This window comes from Triturus cristatus, chromosome 12, assembly GCF_964204655.1.
Source record: "Triturus cristatus chromosome 12, aTriCri1.1, whole genome shotgun sequence".
Lineage (NCBI taxonomy): Eukaryota > Metazoa > Chordata > Amphibia > Caudata > Salamandridae > Triturus > Triturus cristatus.
In genome coordinates, this window is record NC_140595.1 from 791121940 (window position 1) to 791133586 (window position 11647).

At 43.2% G+C, this 11647-nt stretch overlaps 1 protein-coding gene across 1 annotated transcript in view; it reads left to right on the top strand.

Annotated features, from left to right (window-relative positions):
* The window catches only part of LOC146782861 (butyrophilin subfamily 1 member A1-like), a 174552-nt gene extending 165560 nt beyond the window's left edge, over window positions 1–8992 (top strand). Inside the window, exon 8 of the mRNA XM_085639809.1 lies at window positions 7353–8992. Within this exon, the coding sequence (XP_085495935.1) occupies window positions 7353–7885 (533 nt within the window). The 3' untranslated portion in view covers window positions 7886–8992. The remainder of the gene's footprint in view (window positions 1–7352) is intronic.
* The last annotated feature ends 2655 nt before the right edge of the window (window positions 8993–11647 follow it).

Sequence of the window (11647 nt, forward strand, 5' to 3'; positions counted from 1 at the left end):
ACATGTCTATTCTTAAAGAAGTATGAAAACCTACAGCTAGAGAATGCTACGCTGCAAAATGGAAAAGGTTTCTTATGTAGTGTAATAACTTAACAATTGAACCAGTAGATGCTTCCATACAACAAATTATTTGTTATCTGTTGTATGTACAACGTGCAGGCCTTGCATACACATCCATAAGACTACACCTTGCAGCAGTAGCTGCATATCCTCAAAACAGACAACACTTATCTTGCTTCAAGGTGCCAGTAGTTAAAGCCTTTTTGTAAGGCCTTAAAAGAGTGATACCACCAAATATTCCACCTGTACAGAACCTTAATATTGTTGTTACAAGAATTATGGGTCCACCTTTTGAACCGCTACACAATTGCCCACGGCAATTCCTTTCTTGGAAGGTTGCTTTCTTGATTGCTATCACTTCACTAAATCGTGTTAGTGAGATTAAGGCATTAACCCTATAAAAACCATTTTTTCAACTTTATCGAGACAGAGTAGTTTTTTGCCCTATCCCAAAGTTCCTTCAAAAAGTACTTTCTGCCTTTCATATTAACCAATCGGTCGAGTTACCTGTGTTCTTTCCTCAACCTGATTCTAAAGAGCTTTATTGTATTATTTTGATAGAAGATTTTTTTTTCTCGCAAAACAACTTTTTATTGCCTTTGATCCCCCTCATAAAGGGAAACCTATCTCTAAATCTGGTATTTCTAGATGGATTGTTCAATGTGTTCAAACATGTTATATCAAAGCCAAAATACCTTTGTCTATACCTCTTAGAGTACATTCTACACATAAAATAGGAGCATCTATGGCCTTTTTAGGTAACATTCCTTTAGCTGACATTTGTAAAGCAGCTACATGATCTACACCAAACACATTTACTAAACACTATTGTGTGGATGTATTAGCACGTCAATAAGCTAATGTAGGGCAGGCAGCCCTAAGAACACTTTTTCAAACAACTGCAATGCATACTGCTTAGCCATCGCTTTGGGAGAGTACTGCTATACTGTCTATGCAAAGTATGTGCATCTACAGCACGCATGCCTCAAACAGATTATGTTACTTACCCTGTAAGCATCTGTTCTTGGCATGTAGAGCTGTAGATTCAGATGCTTACATGGTAAGTAACATATTCCATAGTATTCTTAAAAACATCTAATGTCGCACTGTGTTGGACTTGGCCCTTTTAGCAGGGTTATCCCCAAACTTCACCCGCCTGTTTTCTGAACCCGTTTTTGTTGGCTTGTAGGACTTTGCATTTTACCATTGCTAACTAGTGCTTGATGCTTGTGATCTCTCCTTTAAACATGGTGAAAATTGTCTTACACCCAATTGGCACATTTAATTTACTTGTAAGTACCTAGTAAAGTGGTACAACATATACCCAGGTCCTGTAAATTAAATACAACCAGTGCCCCTGCAGCACATATTGCATTACCCACTTAAGTTGTCATTAAACATGTCTAAGGCCTGCCATTGCAGTTTGTTTGGGCAGTTTAAATTGCCATTTCGACCTGGCAAGATAAACCTTATGGTAGACCCTATCCTCCCTTTTTAATACACCGACGCCACCCCTCGTGTAGGCCCTATACAGCACACTGGACAGGGTAAAAGTGATTTTAAAAGTTGGACTTGTACGTTTAAGTTTTACATATCCAGGTAGTGAAAAACTCTTAAATTTGTTTTCCACTACTATGAGGCCTACCTCTCCCATATGATAACATTATGTTAACTAATTACATTTAAAAAGTGAGAACCTTCAATTGGGAGCAGATAGGAATGTCATGTTTGGTGTCTGAGGAATTGTACTTAAAAATCCTCTTTAATGGTAAAGTCCCATTTTAAGTTACAATTTTGAAAATATCACATTTAAAAAGTTTTTGTTTTCCTCTCATTGTCAAACTTTATTAACTGTACAGTCTTGTGATTATGTGCTTTTGATTTGTTACAACCATTTTGTGTATCGCTTTATGTTCAGGCAAATAATTAATAGCACAAAATGTGTCTTTGAATGTAATATGTCTATAAGCCACAGCAAAGAAATACCTAGGACCAAGAATAACAGGTCTATATTGGTCCATATTCTGCTGAAATAAATAGAAGGAAAGATAATAAGGTGGTCAGAATCTCTTTCTTAAAAAAAAAAAAACTTTTAGAAAGTTGGCATTTTACTGCCCTAACTGTTAGGTGTCTGCAGCCTGTTACTGGGTAACATAACTGGATATAATTGACATTTGGACTGTGTTTAATCCTCCCACATAGCTACATAATAGATTGATTAGGTGTGCCTGGATGTGCCATCAACTGGCTGGACGGAGTGGCGGAGCTGGGCACAGCCCCTCTTGCAGTTGAAAAGGCTTTGCCCTGCCTTCACACAAATCACTTTTCACCACTGCATTGTTACTGCAGCCAACTTGGAGCTAGGGCAGGGGAAGTAGGAAACTTCAAGGACTTAAAAGCTAATTCTTTAGAAATTTCTACTTCAAAGTGTACATCAGATATAAATATTGCATCCTCAGACCCCACATTCCAGTACACATCTGGATCCCTGGAAGACTCAGAAGAATGACTGCTTTGCTGCAAGAAGGACTGCCACTCTGCTGTCATGCTTTGCTGCCCCCTGCCTGAGAAAGAAGGGCTTTGTAGGAGAGTAGGATTGGCTTCACATGGTTACCCCCACTTTTTGATGCTGTAACACTGTTTTTCGACTTTATTCTGGCTGGGGCCCTGCTATTCAGGACCCCAGCCTAGCTACTTCCTCTCTCAATTGATTCCATGTACCTTAGGTACATCACAGATTAGATTCTGAGGTGCCCTTATAAGTCCCTAGTATATGGTATACTATGTACACAGGGCTTAGGTATCCCAGAGACATACCAGGGGTTGAAGCATGTATTATGCAACCCCTGGAAAGCCCTCCAAAATGACACCACAGGTCTGGTACTGCAGCCTGGGTAAGGTGGTGCATGCACCCCTTACAGAGATATAGGTTCACTATATCTCACCTATCACTGCACACAGAAACCTATCAGTCCCCCCTATGGCAGGCCTTATCAATCCTGAAGGCAGGGTGCTTGGTTATATGTGAGAGGGTGCCCAGGTATGAGCTGAGCCCCTCTGCAGCCTTCGGAATCTATCCTCCGGGGTTGTCAGTAGTGCAGCCGGACCATATACTCTTTAAGTGCATTATAACTAAAACGGTTAATGCTAACTTTAGACTGACTGCACAGAAACATGTTGTGTTTGGTGTCAAACACCTTGGAATCATACCCCCACATCAATAACTGATGTGAGAATATAATCCCACCCTTCTAGATGGAGAGACATGACAGCACCGGTATACCCGGTACCAACTTAACAGAGCCCTGGCATCACAAAATGGATGCTGCAGCCACAGACACGGGTCTGGCCTCCTGCTGCTGACCGAAACTCTGGCAGGGCGAGGCCAGGACACTAGGTTTCCTGTCACAGGGAGGTGTAACCACCTCCCAGACAGGCTGATGTGTATTGGGGCTGGGTGGGAGCACTCTCAAAGTGCTTTCAAGTCCTGCACTTGGGGCACATTTGGTGTCCCTGTGTATAGTCCAGCTCAAACCGGTTCAGGAGCTTCCAGCCCCTGCTCTGGCGCGAAACTGGAAAAGGGAATTGGGTGTAGCCACCCCTCTTTCCAAACCCTCCCATAGGTGGGTCCCCAGAGTTAGTCCAACCCCTTCCTTAGTTATAAGTAAGGAACCCCTGGCAACAGGACTTTAGATATCCCTGGACGAAACTCTGCAACTGAATTCTGGAAGTTTGACTCTCTACTCAAGATTAGAGGATGGAAGAAATCTTCCTTGGGGTCAAGGAGTGACTCCCCTGCTTGGCAGGCCCAAACCAAGCATTTCCCGGTCTGCATCTCCGAAGCTCCCGACGGACTCTGAAGTATCTGCAGCCCAGGAAGAGGATTTCCAGACCCGAGTCCCCAGCAAAGCTGAGACCCGCAGCCCTCGTGAGTAATGCAGAACCGGAACTCCTGGTCACCGTGCACATTTGCAAGTGCATTGACTTCCCGACGTCTCTCTAAGTCGTACTTTGGGTTACTTGTAGCCCGAGCCCCGAGCACCATCTGCACCAAAGAGTGTGGGCCTACACTCCACAAGTGTTCCGTGAGCCCGCTTCTTGCATTTCAGCTCGAAGCTCCTCCGCGATCCCTGGTTCGTCGACTGGTGGGTCCCTGTGAAGGCAACTCTGATTTTTCTTGGGCTTCCCTGGTTGCTCCAGACGTGCCCTGACTCCCCACCGCGTGGTGAGTCCCTCAGACCTTGCTGGCCTGCACCGAAGCATCTTTCTGCATTGGTTGCTGTTGCCAAGGCTTGTTGTGTCCAATCCGGGCACCGACGCTGCAGCACTCAACATCCTTCGCGGGACAGCTCGAATCCAGCTCCTGGTCGTCCTCGACACCTCCTGGTCCTCGTGGCTGAAGAGTCAAGCTTCACCTTCTTCACCTGAAATCACCCAACATCGGTGGGCATTCGCCTATCGTGCCCCTGGTCACTGGCTAGTGACCCAGATTCTGTCCCCTCTGCTTTCAGGTTCTTCTCGACTTCGATCCAGGCTTGGATCTCTTCGGACACTTCGCATCTTCCCGGCAGCAGCACTTCTTTGCCAGCTCCCATTGAAAACAACGACGCGACCCAACACCATTTGACACCTATGCACCCGGCTTCCCTGGGTGAGGTAACTCAAGTACCCCGGTGCTCCCGTGGGTGTTGACCTTAGAACTTCCTAAGTCCAAAAGGGTTTGTTCCCAGCGCATCTCTAAGTGTCCCTAATCCTTAAAAATCCAACCGCGACTTTCCCCATAGAAGCTAACGGGAGCTCGCGGCTGTATTCTCACACTGCACACGGCCCCCGTGGGTCCCCTGTGTCACTACCTTGGGTGGTTCCTTGGGGACCCAGTGATTCTACAGGCTCTAGGCCTAGTGTCTAGTTAAGTCGTGGTTCTTATACCACTATTTTAGTATATGGTTTGGCTCGCTCCTAGGGCCTGACGTGTATTTGTGCTATTTTACTGTAATATTTGAAGTGTAACTTATGTGTTTGGACATTTAGCCTCATAAAGAGACTAGTAGGGTGTGTTTAGAAATACATACATAGATATTTTATATATACCTGGTGTGATTCCTTTTAATTTGGTCATTCAAGTGATTATAGACTGGTAAAACAAGCTGCTTTACATTCCTTCAAGACTTAGCCTTAAGGCTGCTCTCCATAGCTACCACTAGGATAACTTTCAATAAAGGTTGTCTTTAACCTATCATCAATAAGGGGCTGTTTAGACTGGTGCAAGGTGCCCACTATAATTAGTGGACAGCATATACCAGGCCAACTTCTCACAGGCTGGACCTGTATCTAGAACCCAGGGCCACCAGAATGACTCCAAGTGCTAGTTGGCTGGCCTCCTGATCAGACCCTCAGGGACAGAACAGTCCAGAACAGTCTCTGACAACCTTGTACCCAGCATCAGGACTCTGCGAGTCCTGCCCTCCCAAGTTGTGCCACCTCAGTCCTGGATCCTTGGACGTGGGCCTGAAGGTGCTTTGCCAGTCCATCTGTAGTCCCAGCAGAACTGATGCAGCACGACGTATCGCTTTGCAAAATTTTGCATTGGGACTGCTGTGTGATGCATCCCAGATGCAGGACTTAATATCACATGCCCCTCATCTACAGCATCAATATCGACGCAGGACCGCACAACGCAGGTGCTCAGCTCCCCGTAATTGCTGCTGTGCAGCGCGTCTCCATCCCAGGACCTCGTATTGCCTCTGCTGCGCATCCTCGAAACGGGACTCCGCATCGCTACGTAACAAGGATTTACACTACTCTTGTTCTGTGGGCCTAATTTAGTCCCTGTGCCTAGCCCACTATCCATCACGGTCGGCTTGAACTTGTGACTTTCTCCTGGTCCGGTATGATCCGATAACCACTGTTGGCACTTTGTGTTTTTTGGCACTATTTTCATTTAAATCTTTAAAATTGCATATCTCTGTTTCTACTGATTCCATTTTTGTTGTTGTAGCCTTAAATTATTATTTCTTTGATTATTTGTCTAAATTGGTGTGGGATTTTTCTAGTGTTGTGTTTACACTTTATTACTGTTTGAGTGAAGCGTAAATACTTTGCACATTGCTTTTGAGTTAAGCCTGACCATTTTGTGCCAAACTACCAAAGGTTTAAGCACAGGTTTATTTAGGGCCTTTTGTGATTCACCCTGGAAAGGAATGTGTTTATTATTTGAGTGGGGCTCTCACCCTTCTCAACTAATGACCCAATTTCTTACACTTCCACTTGCCAAATCTCATTTATCACTACGCTTATCTATTATCAAAGTCAGTGAATCCAGCAACAACCAACTAAACCTCTTGAGAAAACCCAAACATCGAATGCCCATACCTTTAGATCTCAAGTCCAAGCATTTATGCAGGTGCACATAGGCTTGAGTTAGGCACTTCTGTTTTTCCAACTCACATCACATTACGACTTGCCTCACTCTTGGATCCACCAATCCAAATATCTGACTGTAGGGGAATATCTCTTGTCAGATACCAACCCTGTTTAACAAGGCAGGGAAAGTAATGATTTTAGGGACAAAGTTTGTAATTAACTTCTTACATATAAAACGATTATTGGATAAGTAATCAACTCCATTAAAGACTATACAAATAGTGTAATCAAAATTATATGTCCAAGCTGTAAAAGCACAGGTTACTGTATGATATATATAGAAGTAATATAGGAAATGCCTCATGGTATCTACAAGATTTTACCCTCTCTTCGTTGGAGAACGCGTTGCTCAATGGCAGTAGTTTCCGTATGTTGGAACCATTCAACTCTCGTGAGTGAGTGCCTGCTGTCTAAATGTGGAATAAATCGGATACAGCACACATCTTTGAAAAATGTATATCATTGTGTCTCGTGTTCAAATCTGTTTTCACCATTTACAGGCAGTCAGTGTAAAATATGGTTTCCAGTAAAAAGCGCATTACAAATGTATCAGTTCAAATCAACCTGTTTGATCAATTACTACTTTGCTACTTGTAGTTGCCTACATTAAATTCCTCTTCACAAAGCTTTGTACCCATTACTTTGTAATCGACTACCAGTTGTCTTAGTTTATAAAGTTACTCCTGGGTGTCCATTCCCACTTCTATGAGATATGTTTTACCTGCACCACCCTACTGTTCTTACAGTGGAGGGTCAGAGATGCCTTCATGTCTATTGTAAGTTAATTTAACAGTGTTTTCTCATTTACAGATTTTGAGTAAAGCTAGTTCACCTCTGGTTTGAACTCTTAATGCTCTCTCTTTCCCCAGATGATGTCACTTTGGATCCCAACACTGCTTCTTCCCGCTTCTCTGTGTCAGACGACCTTAAGAGTGTGAATCCTCGTCCTGGTGACGAAGAGCAAGCATCCCCCAACAACCCAGAGGTTTTTGACACTAGTATGATTGTGTTAGGAAGTGAGGGGTTCACAAGTGGCAAACACTACTGGGAGGTAGACGTGAACACCAAGACGGATTGGAGTTTGGGGGTTCTTGAGGAAGATGAAAATGACATAAGTAGCACGAGACGCTGGGGATTGTCTTTATATAAAAATAAATATAAAAGCCTCTCGCTGGAGAAAAGTGCCCAACTCCCGGTGGGTGGGAATTTGACCAAGGTGGGGGTCTTTGTTGATTACACAGATAAGACAATCTCATTCTACAGTGTTGACAGCAAATCTAAGCTGTGTACTCTCACTAGCGCGTTCACCAAGACAATCAAGCCGTTCCTCAATCCAGGTGACTACAGTGAAGGCAAAAACATTGGAGCTTTGATGATCTGCACAGTGGCAGAATGGGACTGATGAAGGTGGCACCTGCCCTTATGTTTTCATCGATTCGGAATCTAATATACGTTTGGTTTCCACTGCACTACTCCATTTTGACATCAAAACCATACAAAAGCTGTAATTGTTTGACCTGCACCAGGGAATTGATTCTCTGAGCTATTTGTGTACACAGATCTGAATTACACTTGGAAATAGACTTATTTATATGTAAAACCCTTTTTTCTAATTCAGAATAGTTGATCTTGCCCTTTGAAATGGATTTACTTACACAAAGGTTTTCATGTGAGTACATCTGGGATCAGGGGAAGGCAGTGAGTGTTATTGGTTGAAAATGCCCTGTGTGTTTAGCAACATCCACAGACTCACACATTTGTAGTTAATCAGCAACTTGGCTACAAAACCAACACATCCTAAAAAAGGTCAATGGGTTTTTTGCTCCTGGCCAGGGCAGGAGTAAATCCATTATGTGGCGAACTTGTTTATTTAGAGAGAATGTTTTTTGCCATGAAAAAACCTAGCTAGTGCATTTGCCCTTCTGCCTGCATTTTTCTCTGGCGAAAACATGTGGATATAGACTTTCCAGAAGTACACCTGGAATACTGCAACTAATTCAGGTTTCAAGGCATGTGCCTATGTGTCTTTATACTACAACAGTTCCCTTTTCAATACATTCAACTCTCATCTTGGTAGCTAACACTCCCTTACTGAAAGCCAAATTCTAGCTCAACTTTTGCGTCATGATTCTTGTCAGACGCTGTGCCTTACCCACCCACATCCATTCGGAGAGTTTCTAACCCTCCGCTGTCCTCTCCAGAGGCTAGTGATCTGAAGCTGTGATGCCAAGCACTTAAATGTGTGTATAATAAATACAAATGTAAATGCAATGACCTTCTTTTGAATGAAAGATACCTTATTAAGCACCCACAACATGTTCTGTGTAAATAAGTATTTGCTGCACTTGCCTTATAATCTTATACCTACCTATACATGATTTTATAACAGGAAGTGTACATTTGTTAGTTTGTAACTCAGGGTGAAAGGAAGAAAAGTGACAAAAATATGGAGTATCTGTGCAAGATAAAATGTTTATTTTTCTTAAATAAAATTTTGAATTGAATCTGCTGAATTTGTGTAGCTTTTATTTCTTAGCAAATCCACTTAGTTACAACAAAATCGGTGTGATTAAAATGTTAAAATATATAGCTAATATTATTCCAGACTGTGGTGCATACTTTGCCATTTATCGCACAATTGCTTTTACTGAATGCACAGTCTGCCTTTCCCTGAAGCATAATTTGATCCTTAATTGCCAGATAATTCCAGTGCCCTGATTTGACATTATTCACCTTTTTATCAGAAAGTGTTGATCATGTTACTGAAAATGTGAAAGTATTGAGTTTTCTATCATGTGGCCAGTTTTTCATTCTTCGAAGCTATGTGGACCTTTGCATTAATTAAGTGGAACAAGCCTGAAGGGAATATGGAGAAGCTGAAATGTGTTGTATACATTTAAGAAATAAACAGCTAAAAAGAATATTTTAAAGTAGTCCAAAATCTGCTAATGCATACAGTATAATGTTATGTGATCCATTTATACCATTGCCAAATTCAATTCATAAAAAAGAGCAAGGTAAAACATGAATCAAATTAGGAAAGAGAGACTCTCTGAGATCCCGTCCCCTGTCGATCATTTCAAATGTATCATTTTCTAAGTTTACACCAATCTAGTACCCTGTCTGCCTGAAACTTTCTAACAAAAAAAAGTTCACCAACATTGGGTCATTTATGGGTAAGTGTAGTATAATGCTCAGCCAGAATGTGTTTATATTAGAATGTTGAAGGTTAGAATGTTGATGATTTAGTCAGTTGCTGAATGGGCTGAGCAGATACAGCCCGCTCCTGGTGGGGCTCATCTATTATACAACTTGATACCTAATAAACCTACATGAAAACTACCAAGGCTGGACTACTTATCTTAACATTACATTTGGCGACGATTTGGAAAGGCCCTGCGCTTCAACTCCCAAGGAACCTCAAGATAAAGCTACCTCAACATACAAAAATCCTCAAGCAGCAGCTCAACTCATCTGGCACTACGAGCCCCACCAGTGACCTCCCACCGGTCGCCCTCAACTCCAAAGTGCCACTTCCTAACTGCAGATTCTGCTGCCTCCCAGTTTCTGCCTGCAGTTCTTGTCCGCATGCCAGTTCCTGCCTGCATGCCAGCTCTGGCTCTCCACTGCTTGTTTTCCGGCTGACTACTCCCTCGGAGCAACGTGTCCTTCTGTCTGCCTCTGCATACCGGCTTGCTTGTTCCTCACAGTGTGACATCAGAGCTCATAATTTCCTCTATGCTGCCTCCCTCTTTTTAACATCTGCCCCAGCTACAGGCATTTCATTATAGCCCTGCGAACTTTACAAGCAGTTCGACTCTCTCGCACCCACTACAGCGTGAGCAGACACTCACTGTCACCTAGTCGAGGTCAGTCTTATTTTTTTTTAATTTCCGGCATTTTTCAGAAGAAATGCCATTTTCCAGCACTGTTACCGTTATTCGCCATGCGACATTTGAAAGTAGCGCGAGGCACCTCCTTACCTCGAGCTGTAGTCGCGCGGATTTTCTGTGGCAGCACCTTCCATCCATGGATATCCTCTCTGTGACGACTCTTCCCTGCGTCATCACCGCTTTTCCGCATTTGCCGAGCCTACTACATGAAAACTACCAAGGCTAGACTACTTATCTTAACATTACAGTAAGCTTAATGCATGCCTAATAATCTGGGGTCAAAAGTGCCATTTTCCATTTTAATTCTCATAGGATTATGTACTTCTCAATACAGAAGAAAATGGCTGAACCGAAATACACAAAATGTGGCGCAAAGGTCGAACTTTACCAAGGGTTTTTGTGCTTTTTCTCTCAATTTAGTTCAGTAGTTTTTGAGAAATGATTTAAGGCTGCGGAGGCTCTGGAAAGGTCCTAAGGAGACAGGATGAGCACGTCCTGACCCCAAGCCCCATATGAGGGGGTTGTACCCTATGTTTAAAATGTAAAAACAAAAAAAAGTAATTTTGTCTCAGGATCCTCAGATTCAGTGTCTGGATTCACAGGGCCAAGTGAAGCTCTCCAGCGTGGATTCAACGAACCAGGTTTGGTTACGCAGCTAAAAAAAAACACCATCTGCAGCAAAATGCCATTGTGCAGGGCATGATTGCTACAGAGGTGCTATTAACACCCACCTGGTACACCACCACTGGGTATAACTTTCACAGACTTGAGAGGCCAGGCTCCAGAGGGGTAGTCCAGGCCCTGCATCCTACTCCTGCAGTGTACAACTTGAGACCATTGGTCTCGTGTCTAACTCAGACAATCAAAGGCGGGTCATTGTGATTGTTAGACAATCATAAAGAAATGACTGCAGGGACTGTCACTCAGTACTATGCACAGCTAAATGTTGCATGCCGACATTGGTGCTCAAGGCCTCGTCTGTGAGGCCTTGCGGTCTACCCCTATAACATGCAATTAAAGGAAGTACTTGCTGCCAGTCAACTGTTGACTTAGTTGTGAGACAGGTTCTGCATGCACAATTCCGGGTGCACTTAGGATACAGGGGCTTACCATAAAGCTTTTTGTGCAGTAATCCCTGCATCATATCTCTACATGTTATGTACACTTCTAAACCAATAAAAGCACACTCACCATGGAATTTTCCCAGCAGATGCAGCTGGAAGTAAATTACGAAGGAGTAAGTTTCGATTCTAAGGCCAGGCACACATTAT